At 32.9% G+C, this 18,478-nt stretch overlaps 1 protein-coding gene across 6 annotated transcripts; it reads right to left on the minus strand.

The window, feature by feature from the left end:
- Positions 1–3,466: 3,466 nt before the first annotated feature.
- LOC132603066 (metal tolerance protein 1) lies at positions 3,467–7,677 on the minus strand. Of its 6 annotated transcripts, none has more exons than XM_060315939.1 (3): positions 7,405–7,677; positions 6,609–6,654; positions 3,467–4,836 (listed from the first exon to the last, which is right to left on the minus strand). In XM_060315939.1, exon 3 carries the CDS (start codon positions 4,834–4,836, stop codon positions 3,625–3,627), a length of 1,212 nt encoding a protein of 403 aa, XP_060171922.1. In that variant the 5' UTR covers positions 6,609–6,654; positions 7,405–7,677; the 3' UTR covers positions 3,467–3,624. The 6 variants fall into 6 exon arrangements, with proteins under 6 accessions (XP_060171922.1, XP_060171923.1, XP_060171921.1 ...); XM_060315940.1 differs by lacking the exon at positions 6,609–6,654 and adding an exon at positions 7,071–7,203; XM_060315938.1 differs by lacking the exon at positions 6,609–6,654.
- Positions 7,678–18,478: the final 10,801 nt, after the last annotated feature.

Raw genomic sequence — 18,478 nt, forward strand, 5'->3', positions numbered from 1 at the left:
TTTAAACTTCGTCGCCACCGTTTTATCCACGTGCATGCTATCTTCCCACCGAAAGTATTTGCAACTGCCCATATCCTATAAACATTACAAGAAAATCAGTTTTTTAAAGTAAAATATATGGATAAAGTGAAACGAAAAAAACACTAAAAAAGGTAAAAACACTTACTTCGGGCACTTTACAACGCCAAAAACGGCGACCCGGATTATCTTGGGTCTTTGATGTTTTTAGTTTACAGTAATAACTGCATTCTCACATATCGGGTTGTATAGCAAATATTGAAGTTTCAAAACTTTGAGACATGTGTTTTGGAAGTATAAAAGTGTGTTGAAAGGGTGAAGATGGAGGAAATGAAAGAGAAGAGAATGCATGTGGTGGGTGAGGGGTTTTTAGGGAAGGGTTTCACGTACAGATTCTGTGCGTGAAAGGGCCAAAATATAAATGTACACTTTGGCCCTTTCACGCACAAAATCTGTGCGTGAAGCTTAGTTTGGTTCTTTTTTCAAACGAGGGGGTAAAATTTAAAGACCACAAATATGATGGGCTATATATAAAGACCACCCTAAAGGAAGGGCAATCCACGCAATTTTTTGAAACACTCCTTCACACCCTCTGATAAAAGATTTATGACCCCAAAAATCAATCAGTTTTCAAGTTGAGAATTAAATGATGGTAGGAAAATGAATTCTTTGTCAAAGGGGTAAAAAAGAAAATGAATGTGCCAAAGTGAAAGGCAAAAAGAAAAAAAGGAAAATATATAGTAGTATTCTTTTCCTCCTACTAGTATACTATACAATTACTATTCCTTGGAAAGACAATAAAAGTTTATTTTCTCTTGTCACACTTTCTCTCTCGTTTCCAGGTATTATTATGCCCTACATTTTGAGAATTTCGACAATGTATACTCTATTACATTAAGTTGAAAAAGTGTCATAATTTGAAAGTGGGATAAAACAAGAGCTCGATCTTGTAAGGAGCTGGTTCAGTGGAACCGTTGGTCTAAACTAGCTCTTTAATTTCTATGATGGTAGTAAGGGTAAGTTTGAAGAGAAAAAGTGTTGTACAATTATTCATAGAAATTATTCTACTCTAGTACACGATCTTAACAATCTACAATAGCACTCACATATTGGTTCCTTGTCTTCCGCCCTTATTTTTTTCTCCCCTTGTGTATATATGGTAAAATTGGGATCGCTAATGTCATAAATATACTTGTCATTTTTCAGTGAAAAAAATGGACAAAAACTATTTCCTGTTTACGTTATTTCTACCCCAAAAAAAATGCATTTCCTACCATGACATAAGGAATAATAATGTCATCATCATTCTTTTCTAAGAAATATAGCTACAAAGTAGTGATTTGGTAGCCCTTAAAAGCATTTAGTTTCTGCTGAATACGGTAATGTAGAACTTTATAAAGTTATTTACTCATTCTAGAAAAGGAATAATCTTTCTTACAAGAGCGGATTAGAGATTTTTCTCCCAACATATATTTGAAATTAAAAATACTTGATGAATATTGAGGTTAGCCAGACGAGAGGAAAATGACTTTTACAAAGAAAAAAAAATATCCTGATGCGTTAAATCGACTCTTTTCACTCTAGAAATTCAACTACACTGGAGTACCTATGGATTTTACCATCAACTTGATGAATTAATTTCGAGATATAACATTTTTCTAGTATAACGTGTTTATTAGAATTGTCATCCTTCCATACCTATGTAACTTTTTCTTTAATAGCAGAATTAGCAAATTTATTAGAAAGTCGAATCAGTGACATTTACCCAAATTTTGAAGTGCATGATACTGGTCGAGTGTTCTCAATTTGAGATGGGATAACACGTGTTTATGGAAGGAACAATATTCAAGTTGGGAAAATAGTTGGATTTATATGCCAGTGGTGTGAAAGGAATAGCCTTGAATATTATGAAAATGTAAGCATTGTTGTCTTTGCAATAATATTGCTATAAAAAAGGCAAGGACGTCTTTTTATGGACCTTCTATAAATAGGAACAAAATAACACGTTTCCTGCACACCTTAAGCTCAATTTCTTCTTTTCTTAATTAAAAAAAAAATGTTTGATACCAAGAATGTTACCCAATTTACACTTTACCAAAAGAGTAAGGATTTTAACAATTAGTGGTTGAAAAACACTGCTCCCTGGATGTGTTTAGGATAACCTCAAATATTTTAGGAAAATAATTCCCTACTAGAAATTTGAGAATTTCTTATTCCCCACGAATTCTATCAAAATTTCCGTGAAAAATATGCGTGTTTCAGTAGTGAATTTTTCAGAAGATAAGTACAAACAGTTACAACACTGCAATTTCACTGATTCAAATAATAAGAAGTGATAACCACTAGCATTTATTTGAAAATTAAAACACCAGAAACGTATGTACACATTTTGAGGCAAAAAAACTGTAAAGCAAAAACCATATGAGTTAGGTGGCAAAATAAACAGACACCAATCATCTCAAAAGGTGTTCACAATCAATATACTTGGAGCTTCCCAACCATCACAACCTTCCACATCCTATTTGTTTTCTAGCTTAAAGTAATGCTGACTTTTATAATAAAGAAAAAGAGAACGGAAAAAGAGCTGCAGGAAAGCCATAATAATTAAAGAAAAGATTAAAAAGAAGATAAGGAATCCACTAATCGCGGTAGCTCGCCCCTAGCACTCAATCGTCAGTCTAGCGACTCACTACGACAAAGTATAGAAATGACAACGACTCTTTTAATAATAAAAATAATATAATTGGCAAAATTTAATATCAGGTAACAAATTAATTTTATTGTTGGCATATATGATAGAATCTTTTAAAAATGAACTTTTTTGTTGCCAAACAATTTAATTTTGTTGTTATAATATTGACTATTCTTGCAAAATGTTGTAATAACAACCGATGAGAAAAGTTTATGGAACAACAAAAAATAAAAAAAATTATTGCCAAAAGTATTTTTTGCAACAATATTTTATGGCAGCAAAAAAGAAATGTTCCCATATCTCTTCTTTCTTGTAGTGAGTACCACATACCGCCCAGCAAGCAACTTCACTCGCTAATCACAGACGAACACGAGCTCAGTCATGACATAAACGAAAAGACAAAGAAAGAAAGCAACTGGAAATAGAATAATGAGACGTCATCACAACTAGCTAGCTAGAATGAGCAAGCACAGAGCAATTTGAGAACTCTAGTACATGTTTAAATGACAACAAGGGATTGTAATCATATTGGGGCTATGCCAATTATCCCAAGTTCTCCTTTTGGTTTCTCAATTGAATAGCTACAAACATTTCATCCTATGTTGGGGGTTCACATTCACCCTCATAGTTCACTTTTCCTCACTGGTAAAGATTTCAATAACAATCATACCACCACTAATACTTACTGTACAAAGGCTTAAAATAATAAGTTTAACTGAACTTAGAGGATATTAATTCATGGACAGAGGAGAGAAGTAAGCAAGCCAACACACTAAAAACCATGATTTACCAAAACGAAACAGATACTGGAACAGCTCAACTAGATGAACAGTTTTCGCGTTAAACTAGTATCCGAAAGAATAAAGAAGACAATGACCAGCACTAAAATAGCCAAAATAAACTTTACCTCGCCACTACTCTCTTTCTATTTGAATGGTTACATGGCTAATGTTATATTCCCTCCTAATATAATCAACCACCTTCTCCAGCACCATATCAGCATCAGCATCAGGTTGAATCTGGACATGGCAAGCCAAGAGTACTTTCCCGACTGTAATTGCCCATATGTGCAATTCATGGATCGCAAGAACCTCCTCCATCTCGCAAAGCCCACTTTCAAGCCTAGTCGCATCAATTTCTCTTGGTGTACTCTCCATTAATACTTCAAGAATACTCCGAATCATCCTAATGGTCGTGCCAAGCACGACTACGGAGAAAATGAGAGTGCAAATTAGATCAATGATTTTCCACTCTGGTTTATACCATATAATAGCTCCCCCAATCATGACCCCTATGCTCTGGATAGAATCTCCTAGTACATGAAGATAAGCCCCTTGAACATTTATGTTCCGTTGCTTCTTTTTCTTTTCTCCCTCAACCGAATTCTTAAGTAGAGGCACAGTGTGATCTACATCGTGTGCGTTCGAAGGCCCCTCGTTATGGTGATGGTGTCTGCTAACACTAATTCCATGTATATGCGTATGCTCGCCATGGCCATGCTCATGATCACCATGGCTATGAGCATGCTCTTCGTGATTATGGTTGTGGTCATGGCCATGGCCATGGTCATGACCATGGTGGCCATGATCATGACCTAATAAGAGTGCCATGAGGAGGTTCACTACTAACCCAAACGCGGATACCACAAACATGAGGAACCCGTGAACTTCACCTGTATCATGTATAAGTCGAGCAATGGCTTCATAAACAAGGATCCCAGCAAGAAGCCAAATCATTTGGATAGAAACTAATGCTCCGAGTATCTCGATTCTGAAAAACCCGTACGACTGGCGTGGATTAGCTTCCCATCCTGATGCCCAGAGTGAAAACAAGGATATCGCAAAAGCTGCAACATCCGACAGTAGATGAGCGGCATCCGTCAGAATTGCAAGGCTGTTGGCTTTAATACCTCCGACAACCTCGACAGCCATGAAAATGATGCAGAGGACAACTGCAATGCAAAGTTTCCTCATGGATGCTGATCTCTCCTGTGCATCCTTAGACATGCTGTTAACATCTGAGAATCCACACGGTGCTGAACCACAGATTTTAGTCCCCTTTTCTTGAGCTGCCATGTCACCACGTACCTCAATTACATGTCCATGTTCCGTGTTCTGCGTATCCATCTGAATAGCACATTTGAAAAATCATCAATCAATCAATAAGCCAAATGAGTCTAATGTCCCATATGAGTCATGACTGATTCTAAAATCATGATAAGCCCAGATAGAGTTAGTAGTACTCTGTCTTCACACATACAACGACCAACAGAATAGCAAATGCACAACTCGAACAAATTAATCAGTCTCACTAGCTAGGAGGAGGCAATTATAAACATGGACCTAGGAATTTGAAATGACAAGTGGTAGATTTGTTTTCAGTAAATACCATCGGAATGGGCTGGAGGTACTAGCCAAGTCCTATGTAGAAAGCTAATAAAGGCTTTCGTGTTATCAGCCATCAATTTATTGCATTCATCTTGTTGGAGCAATATATGGCTAAGAACATTTTCACAAAGTATAATGATATCACCAAACTTCCACAGAGAATTTCACACTGCACCTAAATACAGGAATCAAAATTTACAACAACAACAACAACAAGATACCCAGTGAAATTCCACAAAGCGGGGTCTGGGGACAGTAGAGTGTACGCAGACCTTACCCCCACCTTGGGAGGTAGAGAGGTTGTTTCCTGTATACCCTCGGCACAAGGACAAGTAACATGGAATTAACATTTATCACTTAGTTAAAGTTTCAGATGTCATCAGACATAGTTGGTTCATATCTAAAGTTATATTGCACTGTTTCATTCGGACCCTGCAGCTCCCGCATCATTAACCAAAACAAACAGCAGGGGCCAAGGAGATGGACCTAGATCATTATGCACTTGAATATAATGGACAATCAAGAAAATAAGTGGAAAGATTTTCAAAAGTTTAGAAGAGGTGAAATTGTTGAAATCAATGCATAAGACTACTCAATCATGTTAGTACTTTATTATATCTAAATAATAAATTTAGATAAAAATTGCATGTTAATCAACTATAGTTACAATATGATTCTAATGCAAACCAATCAATTTGTACACTTGTTGGGTACCTGATGCCAACCTTGGAGAGGTTAATAATACATTCAGCTTTGAAAGTAGTCCAGAAAAATTACCAATATATTGCAAAGAACCATTTGATTTCTAAGAGTTATTGACACAACACAAGATGAAGCATTAACAGAGAATTCATCAAATTCAGGAAGAAGCAATCAATGGAAATTGATACACATACCTTTACCCCTATAATTTTATCCTAAACACCAATAGGGAAACCCCCCCAAAAAAAAAAAAAAAAAAAAAAAACTCAGAGATATACACCCAAATACTTGATTCAGCCAAAAACCTCTTTTTTTTTTTTTTTTTTGATAACCATGGTTATCGGGCCAGCTAGCGCGCACCACGACTAATTCCACAGATACCTGCTACCTCCCACCAGCAACAGGTACCAGATAACTCTGCCAACCAAGGATAGGACAGATGAGAATCATTCAGCTAGTGTTTTTTGTCTCTGCTAGGATTTGAACTTGAGACCTCATAAATCTCAACCTACTTCATGGACCACAAGGCCACACCCTTGGGTGCTGATTCAACCAAAAATTTACGGCGAGAAAATTACTTTTCCCCCACTTTCTTCCCTTAGTTTGTACTACTTGAAGACAATATCTTTCCTAATTGACTCATTGCCTTGTTATTAAATTTGTGCTGCAGAGAGATTGTGGCCTAGACTGGCCTATACATACAAATAACCAGTTGATTTCTAAGAGTAAATGACACTAAACAAGATGAACATTAACAGAGAATTCACCAAATCAGTATGAAGCAAATAAAAGGAAATTGATACACATACCTTCACCCCTATAAGCTTATCCTAATAAACACCAACAGGAAACCCCCTAAATCACAAAAAAGAACTCAGATATATACACCACAAAACTATACTATGCATGTTTATATGCAAATACACTGACAATAGATGAGGAGACACTGAAAATCATGAGATCTTAGCAACCCACTATTTAAAGTATATCCAAGAATACAGTGTATCTGGAATAAATACACATACACATAGCATTTAAAACACACCACAAATGACAAAACAAAGATGGGACCAAAAGTTAGGCAAAAAAGAAAGCAGAAAACAATGATAACAAAACATCTTCAAACAATTCCCTCAATGCAAGTATAAACAAACACAAAAATCCAAAAAGTCCGTAACCAATCCACCTAAAAAGTGCATCACACACATCTTAAATCATTCCAAGATTCAATAATAACAACAACAACGACAACATATCCAGTGTAATCTCACCAGTGGGGTCCGAGGAGGGCGGTATGTACGCAAACCGTACCTCTACCTTTGTGGGGGGGTAGAGAGGCTGTTTCTGATAGACTCTCTGGCTCAAAAGAAACGTAATCAATGCAGGATTGCGAGAAAAATATAACTACAAAATATCAAGATACAAAATAAACGGATCAACAGATAGTAATACACACATAACATAGAGATAATGATCAGCGCCATACCTTGAAAAAAAAAATTGAAGCAACACATAGTAATACACACATAAAAATAATGATCTACGCGATACCTTGCATTAAAAAAAATCTCAAAAAATTGAATAACAAGATTCAAGGTGGGGTACCTTGCAAATTTTTGCCAAGATTTCAAAAGGGTATTAGAAAGATTTATTTTTTAGCCTCCCCAAATTATCAAAATAATTGTTGTGGCTATGTTATATAGGCTATATGGGTATATACCTATATTTGGAAGAAAAAAGGAGAAGACAGGAGTAAAAGGAATCACGAGAACTCCAGAAGGAAAACCCACTTTTCCAAAAATATTTTCAACTGTTTATAGTATTGGGTTGTGAATAGGACTTGGATTTTGTGAAAGAATCTTGAGGTCTCTTAATTGGTTTTGTTTTATAGTTCATTCATATGTATATATTGGGTTTTGAATAGGAATAGGGTTTTTTTTACCATATTGAATTGGGATATTTTGTTGTCATAAATCTAGAGGATTAACGAGAAAAGGACAATAATAGTCTCTTAATATGGGGTAGCTACGAAGTCCGTTAGTATAATCGTTAAAAAATAAAAAATAAGAAGTCACTGCCAAAAGACGTGGTGGAGCTCGGTTGACACTGCTCTTTTCTTAATTAGAGGTATTAAATTTAAGCTCTGAGTATGAAAAAAATTCTTGATAGGGAGCGTTTTCCTTAATCCGAATTCGGATATAGTCAAATTTCAATCCATATACCAGACATCGGGTGAAAAGGAAAAAGAAAAAAAGAAGTCCTTTATTATTATAAATTTTGAAAAAGAAAAAGCTTTTGATTCATCAAATATTTTAATAGATTTTGTTTGTTAAATGTGTGTACCGGATATGGGGTGAGAAATTCAAAAAGAAAAAAGTCCTTTAATATATTAAATTTTAATTTTTAAAATTTATTAAAAGAAAAAGTTTTTGATTCATAGAATATTTTAATATATTTTGTTTGTTAAATTCGGGAATATTGTGCAAAAAACAAAAGATTTAGATAAAGACATCAAAAAAGTCTCTTTATTGGTTTTGTTTGATAGTTCTTTTTCATACTATATTCGGTTTTAAATAAAGACATCGAAAAGTTTTTCTTCTTTTTTCTTTTTCTTTTTTATCATATTGAATTGGGATATTTTGTTCTCATAAATCATGGAGGATTGCATGTGAACAAAGACAAAAATAGTCTGTTAGACGGGGTAGGTTTACCTTAGCTCTTTGTTTAAATATATATTTGGCTATTTTAAATTTGTAAATTTATAAAAGGTGAGTATTTTTGGTATCAATTATGTAACAAATTTGATTGGTTAGATTTGAGGTAACTATATAAAAAATACTTAATTAAAAATAAAAAATATCAAGAAAATCTTGTCAAATTCTAAAAACTGCAACACAGTAACCTGTATTAGACACCAAAACCAGCAAAACGTGCTTTCTAGAAATAAGACCAAAATAAGAGAAAACCAAAAAAAACTACATCTCTTGATGTGAGTTTATGCTAATTTTCTTTAAAAAAAAAAAATCATCAATATAACATATAGAGTACAACGACAAGAATAACATACTCAGTGTAGTCCGACAAATAGAATTTAGAGGATAGAGTGTACGCAAATCAAAGCAGTCCGGAATATAACATATGGAGTTTGCTAAAATATCTCATGAAGAGCAAAAGTTATTCACTTTTAACAAATTCAAGTTACTAAGACTGTCTAAGAATATATTTAAGTAATTTTTTTTTTTTTAACCTACGCTCAAATATAACAGACTATTTTCATAATTTTTTTGATGATTGATTGGTGTCTCTCGCTATATATCACATTCGTCCCTTCATTATTAAGTCCACTTAATAGACAAACTCTGTACTACTCCTTATTTTTTATTTTATTTTTGTTCTTTTTTCCTTTATTTTTTGGGAAAAAGGTAGTCTCCACAAAAAAAAAAAAAAAAAAAAGAATAAAAAGAGAAGGAAAAAAGGAAGACACCTTTAATAGAATTTCAATAATTGCATCTAAATGATAAAAAAGAAAGCGACCCTCGACTTTTTTTATTAGTTCTAACTATATAGAAGAGCCAGTTTGGCTCAACTTTTTCGTCGTCCGTTTGGGCATTTATGGTATTACGTAATTTTCGTGCATAATTTGTGTTGTACTGAATGTTAAAGAGCATGTGCCTTTTCCCTTATGGTCAAAAAGGTACTACTATAGTTTATATTTTCTTACACGTGAGCCCCACCACGAGAAAGCTTTCACTTCACACGTTGTTGGCAACAGATATCATCACCATGTGGGCTCCACAAAAATTTTACCATTCATCATGTCCAGCTCTCTTTTATCCCAAATTAATCAAATTATCTTGAATGGATTTATTTAAAACAAATAATTCTTTATCTAGAGCTCTCATAAAAAGGAGTAACATTTTCGAGGATTAGAAATAATTACCTCATATTAATAAAATCAAGCAACATAAAAAAAAATGAATCTCATATTAAAAAAACAAACAATGTCAAAAAAAAAAAATGCAGACTTTGTATTCGTAGCAAACACTAATATAATAAAGTTTTAAATACGGAGCACAAACTACAATGTTATATTAATCGTGTTTTGAACATAGTATCCCATATTGATAAAATCAAGCAATATATATAAAAAAAAAAGTGAATCCCATATTAAAAAAACAAACAATGTCAAAAAAAAAGTGCAGACTTTGTATTCGTAGCAAACATTAATATAATAAAGTTTTAGATACGGAGCACAAACTATAATGTTATATTAATCGTGTTTTGAACATAGTATCCCATATTGACAAAATCAAGCAATATAAAAAAAAAAGTGAATACCATATTAAAAAAACAAACAATGTCAAAAAAAAAAAAGTGCACACTTTGTATTCGTAGCAAACACTAATATAATAAAATTTTAGATACGGAGCACAAACTACAATGTTATATTAATCGTGTTTTGAACATAGTATATATATATATATATATATATATATATATATATTGCAAACTAATAATGTCCAAAAGGGTGGGCCCCATACTAAACAACAATGTCAAAAAAGTGCAGATTTTGTATTCGTAGCAAACACTAATATAATAAAGCTTTAGAATACGGAGCACAAACTACAATATTATATTAATTGTGTTTTGAACATAGTATATGCATAAAAATAGTGCAAACTAATAATGTCCAAAAAAAAAATGCACCCCATAAAGGGTGGACCCCATACTAAACAACATCAAGCAATATAAAAAAAAAGTGAACCCCATATTAAAAAAAAAATAATGTAAAACAAAAAGTACAGACTTTGTATTCGTAGTAAACACTAATATAATAAAGTTTTAGATACGGAGTACAAACTACAATGTTATATTAATCGTGTTTTGAACATAGTATATATATATATATAAACAATGTTATATTAATCGTGTTTTGAACATAGTATATATATATATATATATATATATATATATATATATATATATATATATATATATGTATAGTGCAAATTAATAATGTCAAAAAAAAAGTGCACCCCATATTAAAAGATCAAACAATATTCATGTAATTTCCAAAGTATCTCATTAAGTCACTAATGATGGATTCATTGCCACGTGTGTATCAATCCATTAATGGGAGCAAATGAAATTGCTTTTCTTCAAAATGTTAAATAGTCAAACCATACAATTTTCTTTCTTTTTTTATATTAGCCTAAGATCTAATCTAGATATTAAACTGTTATATTTGTTATTCTGCCATGTCATTTATTTGTTATGTTTACTAAAATAAATATACTTAAAATATTTATATTTTAAAATAAGATAGAATTTAATTACTTTTTTATTTTTATTCTTACTCTAATAAATGTGAAAAAAGATTAGTGTCGCAAAATAAAATATCAAATTGAGATCAAATAATTAATAAGGTAAATTAGTCAGATTATAATTCTAATCGGCGTTTTCTTAAAAAAAACCAGGCAAAAGACAACATGACAAGTAAAATGAGCTAAACCGAAAATATTTACCACAAATTAAAAAATAGTATTTTTTCGTTTAAATAGAAAATCAATTTCTACTTTGTTTCGTTTTAAACATGCAAAATTAATTTAATAATTTGAATTATAATTATCCAAATCAAAATTTGATAAAAAATAATAAGTATTTTACACATTTAAATTAATCGAATTAAAATTGAAAGTATCAACTGATGCTTAAATATTGCTATTGTTTTATCTCAAAGAGAGAAAAATAGTTTCCTTTTAAACAAGTCTTGTCTTTTAAAAAATATTAATAAATTTGCCGATTTTGTATTCGTAGCAAACATTAATATAATAAAGTTTTAGATACGGAACACAAACTACAATGTTATATTAATCATGTTCTAAACATAATATATATATATATATATATATATATATATATATATATATATATATATATATATATATATATATATATATATATATATATATATATATATAATCACTATTTAAAGACAATTACATACACATAGATGTATTATAATCTAAAGTGTTGGGCCCGTGAGCAGCACGGGCATACACCGTCTAGTACTATTAAGAAGCACCGGTTGGTGCTCTTTTTTGTCGTCCGTTATGAACCCCCTCCCATAAAAAAAAAAAATTGATCCCCATATTAAATAGGCTCATAAAAAAAATTATAAAAAAAAAAAAAGTAAAACTCATCACATCCAAACTCACGGGAAAAAAAAAGTGAACCCCATATTAACAAAATCAAGTAATATTAAAAAAAAAAAAGTGAATCCCATATTAAAAAAAAACAATGTTAAAAAAAAATTATGGGCCCCATATTAAACACCGTGCGTATTCGTAGCAAACACTAATATAATAAAGTTTTAAATACGGAGCACAAACTACAATGTTATAATAATCGTGTTTTGAACATAGCATCCCATATTGACAAAATCAAGCAATATATAAAAAAAAATGAATCACATATTAAAAAAATAAATAATGTCAAAAAAAAAAAGTGCAGACTTTGTATTCTTAGCAAACACTAATATAATAAAGTTTTAGATACGGAGCACAAATTACAATGTTATATCAATCGTGTTAAAATAGAAGTTCTTTATGGCCCCATATTAAACACCAACCAGTATTAAAAAAAAAAGTGGAACCCACCACATCCAAACTCACGGGAAAAAAAGCGGACCCCATATTAACAAAATCAAGCAATATTAAAAAAAAATCTCATATTAAAAAAAAAACAGTGTTAAAAAAAAGTGCTTAGAAAATCAAACAATTAAATCAATAATGATGGATTCATTGTCACATGCGTATCAACCCATTAGTGGGAGCAAATGAAATTATTGTACAACAGCATACTTAAAATACTTATATATTAAAATAAGATAGAATCTAATTACTTTTTCATTTTTTCCTTACTCTAATAAATGTGAAAAGAGATTAATGTCATAAAAGAAAAAATAATATTAAATGGAGATCAAATAATTAATAAGGTAAATTAGTGAAATTATAATTCTAATTGACGTTTCCTTAAAAAACTGTGTACAAAACAACATGACAAGTAAAATGAGTTAAACAAAAAATATTTACTAAAAATTAAAAAATAGAAGTTCTTCATTTAAATAGAAAATCAAATTTCTACTTCGTTTCATCTTAAACATGTAAAATTAATATAATAATTTGAATTAGAATTATCCAAATCAAAATTTGATAAAAAAAATTATATGTATTACTTTACTATTACTACTATATAGAAGAGTCGGTTTATAGAGGCAAGATCGTCGTCCGTATTCGGTCCTACTTTTTTATTTAAGAGTAAAAAAATCCTTTGTGATCCCACCCACTTTTTTATTTAAAGGCAAAAAAATGACGTTTTATACTTTATATTACCAACTCTTCTAAAAAGTAGAGAGAAATACTTTATTATATTTCTATTTTTCTACTATATAGAAGCATCGGTTTACCCATGCTTCGTCGACAGTCACTCTTAAAAAAACCAAAAAAAAAGCTGGACCCCACCCTCCCCACTCATGAAAAAAAAAAGTGGATCCCACCCTCTCCAAACTCACGGAAAAAAAGTGGACCCCATTTTAACAAAATCAAGCAATATAAAAAAAAAAAGTGAATCCCATATTAAAAAAACAAACAATGTGAAAAAAAAAGTGCAGATTTTGTATTCATAGCAAACACTAATATAATAAAGTTTTAGATACGGAGCACAAACTACAATGTTATATTAATCGTGTTTTGAACATAGTATCCCATATTGACAAAATCAAGCAATATAAAAAAAAAGTGAATCCCATATTTAAAAAAAAACAATGTCAAAAAAAAAAGTGCAGACTTTGTATTCGTAGCAAACACTAATATAATAAAGTTTTAGATACGGAACACAAATTACAATGTTATATTAATCGTGTTTTAACATAGTATGTATATATATATATATATATATATATATATATATATATATATATATATATATATATATATATCAGCCTGAGATTTAATGTAGTTATTAAACTGTTGTATTTGTTATTCCGCCATGTCATTTATTTGTTATGTTTACTAAAATAAATATACTTAAAATATTTATATTTTAAAATAAGATAGAATTTAATTACTTTTTTATTTTTATTCTTACTCTAATAAATGTGAAAAGAGATTATGTCGTAAAAATAATATATCAAATGGAGATCAAATAATGAATAAGGTAAATTAGTCAAATTATAATTCTAATCGACATTTTCTTACAAAACCATCCAAAAGATAACATGACAAGTAAAATGAGCTAAACCGAGAATATTTACCAAAAATTAAAAAATAGTATTTCTTCGTTTAAATAGAAAATCAATTTCTACTTTGTTTCGTTTTAAACATGTAAAATTAATTTAATAATGTGAATTAGAATTATCTAAATCAAAATTTGATAAAAAATAATAAGTATTTTACACCTTTAAATTAATCGAATTAAAATTGAAAGTATCAACTGATGCTTAAATATTGCTATTGTTTTATCTCAAAGAGAGGAAAATAGTTTCCTTTTAAACAAGTCTTCTCTTTTAAAAAGTATTAATAAATTTTCGTAGCAAACACGAATAAAATAAAGTTCTAGATACGGAGCACAAACTACAATGTTATATTAATCATATTTTGAACATAGTATATATATATATACAATTTAATTACTTTTTATTTTTATTCTTACTCTAATAAATGTGAAAAGAGATTAATATCAAATGAAGATCAAATAATGAACAAGATAAATTAGTCAAATTATAATTCTAATTCACGTTTCCTTAGAAAACCATCCAAAAGATAACATGACAAGTAAAATGAGTTAAACCGAAAATATTTACTAAAAATTTAAAAATAGCATTTCTTCGTTTAAATAGAAAATTAATTTCTACTTTGTTTCGTTTAAAACATGTAAAATTAATTTAATAATGTGAATTAGAATTATCCAAATCAAAATTTGATAAAAAATAATAAGTATTTTACACTTTTAAATTAATCGAATTAAAATTGAAAATATCAACTGATGCTTAAATATTGCTATTATTTTATCTCAAAGAGAGGAAAATAATTTTCTTTTAAAAAAGTCTTTTCTTTTAAAAAGTATTAATAAATTTTCGTAGCAAACACGAATAAAATAAAGTTTTAGATACGGAGCACAAACTACAATGTTATATTAATCGTATTTTGAACATATATATATATATATATATATATATATATATATATATATATTATTTAAACACAACTACATATACATAGATACAGTATAATCCGAAGTGTTGAGCCCGTGCGCAGCACGGGTATAGGCCATCTAGTATCTTCCTAATTAAGAGTGTCAATGGTTCGTTCAATTTCAATCGATCAGAGTGACAAAAGATTGAATCTCAATAAATTGTGATAAAGTAATGGGTTAAATATTAGTGGATCGTGGTAACAAGATTACTCTTCCATTTACGATATTCATCGCATATTTAAATGGACAGTAAAGGATTCTACTCGTCACTCAATAAAAATTGTATGATTCAGTTTAAACGATTATTTTTAAATATCAATTTTGTAGACGCTTTATTGCGTATATCGAAAATTTAACTTCTTGAAATCGTCTCAATTATGTTGATTATTGTTCGATGTCGATGAATCTAAATCCTCTACCCACTCAACTATTTTTCTAATGGGAAATGATCTTCATCTTTCTCTATACTAGTACTCCCTCCATTAAAAAAGGGTGTCCACTTAATCTTTATTTTTTAGTTCAAAAAGAAGGTTTAATTATCAAATCAAGAAAAAATTAACTTCATTTTTTAAAATTTGCATTTATTAAGTGTTAAGTGATCAAATTTTAATACTTTTTTAACTAGGGACAACAACAACAACAACAACAACAACAAGCCCGGTATAATCCCACCATGTGGGGTCTGGGGAGGGTAGAGTGTACGTAGACCTAACCCCCACCTTGAAAGGTAGGGCGGCTGTTTCCGAAAGATCCTCGGCTCAAGAGAGGAGAACAAGAGAGGAAAAACAAGACAAAAGGTCAGATAGGACCAAGCATATCGAAAACAATATGAAAACAAGGAATACCAAAAGCGAGAAAGTCATGGTAGAATAGTCCGGAAAGAAAGGAGCATTACCTACTATAGATAAATAAGACAACCAAAGTTCAACGGCCCAACAAATATAAGCAGCAATCAAATGCAGAAATCAAATGGCAATAAACAAATGCGCAAACTACACCTACTATGGTGAAAGGAGAAGCCACCTAGCCTTCTATCCTAATCTGAGTCCTCCACAACCTCCTATCTAAGGTCATGTCCTCGATGAGCTGATACTGTGCCATATCCTGTCTAATCACCTCTTCCCAATAATTCTTCGGCCTCCCTTTGCCTCTCCTGAAATTGTCCATAGCCAACCTCTCACACCTCCGCACTGGGGCATCTGTGTCTCTCCTCTTCACATGCCCAAACCATCTCAGCCTCGCTTCCCGCATCTTGTCCTCCATCGATGTCACTCCCACCTTGTCTCGGATATCTTCATTCCTAATTCTATCCCTCCTAGTGTGCCCACACACCCACCGCGGCATTCGCATTTCCGCGACTTTCATCTTCTGAACGTGAAATTTCTTGACTGGCCAACACTCCGCCCGGTACAATAAATTCGGTCTAACCACCATTTTGTAAAACTTGCCTTTAAGTTTTGGCGGCACTTTCTTATCACACAGCACTCCGGAGGCGAGCTTCTATTTCATCCACCCTGCACCAATACGATGTGAAACATCGTCGTCGATATCCCCATCTCCCTGTATAATAGACCCAAGATACTTGAAACTTTCTTTCTTTTGAATGGCCTAGGTACCAAGCCTCACTTCCTCGTTAGCCTCACGCGGTAGGCCACTGAACCTACACTCCAAGTATTCTGTCTTGGTCCTACTCAATTTAAATCCTTTAGACTCCAACGTCTATCTCCAGCCCTCCAGCTTATCGTTAACTCCGTTGCGAGTCTCGTCAATCAAGACTATGTTATCCGCGAACAACATATGCCAAGGCACCTCACCCTGTATTTGTCGCGTCAATTCATTCATCACCAGGGCGAATAGAAACGGGCTAAGAGCTGATCCCTGATGCAACCCCATCATAATAGGGAAGTGCTCCGAGTCTCCTCCTACCGTCCTTACCCTGGTCTTAGCCCCGACATGAATCCAAACTAGTTCTCTGAAATAGACACACCTCTCCTCACCCTCATTTCCACCACCCTTTCTCACACTTTCATAGTGTGACTTAGCAGCTTGATACCTTTATAGTTGTTGCAGCTTTGAATGTCTCCCTTGTTCTTGTACACTGGAATCATTGTACTCCACCTCCATTCTTCCGGCATCTTCGCTGTCTTGAAAATGACATTAAATAACCTAGTCAGCCACTCCAAGCCTACCCTACCTGCATTCTTCCAAAATTCCCCAGGAATCTCGTCAGGTCCGGTCGCTCTTCCCCTGCGCATCCTACGAACAACTCTCTTAACCTCCTCAACCTTTATACTCCTATAATATCCAAAGTTGCGACGCTTATCCGAGTGCTCCAAGTCTCCCAACACAATGTCTCTGTCCCCTTCTTCGTTCAAGAGTTCATGAAAGTATGACTGCTATCTCTGTCTAATGCGAGATTCCTGTACCAACACTTGGCCATCCTCGTCCTTGATGCACTTCACTTGATCCAAGTCACGTGCCTTCTTCTCTCTCGCCTTGGCGAGCTTAAATAGCTTCTTATCCCCACCTCTGTCCTCTATTTCTGCATAAGGCGTTCAAAGGCTGCCGTTTTAGCCGCCGAAACTGCCAACTTCGCCTCCTTTCTCGCCATCTTATACTCTTCCCTGTTCGTCCGCTTCTCTTCATCATCCTTGCTATCTACCAACTTCACATATGCCTGCTTCTTTGCTTCTACCTTCTCTTAGACTTCTCCATTCCACCAGCAATCCCCTCGGTGCCCACCAGGCTGCCTCGTGAGACCCCCAATACCTCTCTGGCTGCTTCCCTAATGCAACTGGCCGTCCTATCCCACATACTACTCGCATCCCCCCTACTATCCCAAGCTCCCATATCCATCAACTTCTCCCCCATCTCTAGGGCACTAGCCAGAGTCAAACTTCCCCACCTAATCCTCAGTCGGTCATCCACGACCCTCTTCTTCTTCTTCCTTCTTATCTCTAAATCCATCACCAATGGCTTATGTTAGGTCGTAAGATGCTCACTCGGTATGACCTTGCAGTCCTTACAGAGGCCTTTATCATCTTTTCTAAGAAGCAAAAAGTCTTTTTGCGTCGCAGCCACCAAGCTACAGAAGGTTACCAAGTGATCCTCTTTCTTCGGAAAACTCGAGTTGGTTACCACCAATCCAAAAGCTTTTGCGAAATCCAGGAGTGAGACTCCTCCACCATTCCTGTCCCCGAAGCCAAATCCTCCATGCACCTCGTCATAACCCCTCGAAACAGACCCAATGTGCCCATTGAAATCTACTCCTATGAATAACTTCTCAGTAGGCGGTATACTTACCACCACTTCGTCCAAGTGTTATACCCTATTTTAACCGGAGTAAAAATAGTTTACAACATCCCGGTAATTCCGGGGTAAATTAAAGTACGGAGTCGCCATCTAATTATTTAGGGTGAATTAG

Source organism: Lycium barbarum, chromosome 7 (assembly GCF_019175385.1).
Source record: "Lycium barbarum isolate Lr01 chromosome 7, ASM1917538v2, whole genome shotgun sequence".
Classification (NCBI taxonomy): Eukaryota; Viridiplantae; Streptophyta; class Magnoliopsida; order Solanales; family Solanaceae; genus Lycium; species Lycium barbarum.

What these genes read in the sequence shown, in the direction of transcription:
- LOC132603066 (XM_060315937.1), bottom strand. Translation starts at nt 7,327, where the DNA reads ATGTGTGTATTACTATGTGTTGCTTCAATTTTTTTTTTCAAG. An exon ending in CTTCAATTTTTTTTTTCAAG is followed by an intron (nt 4,837 to 7,285) that starts GTATGGCGCTGA and finishes TGTGCTATTCAG; the next exon opens with ATGGATACGCAGAACACGGA.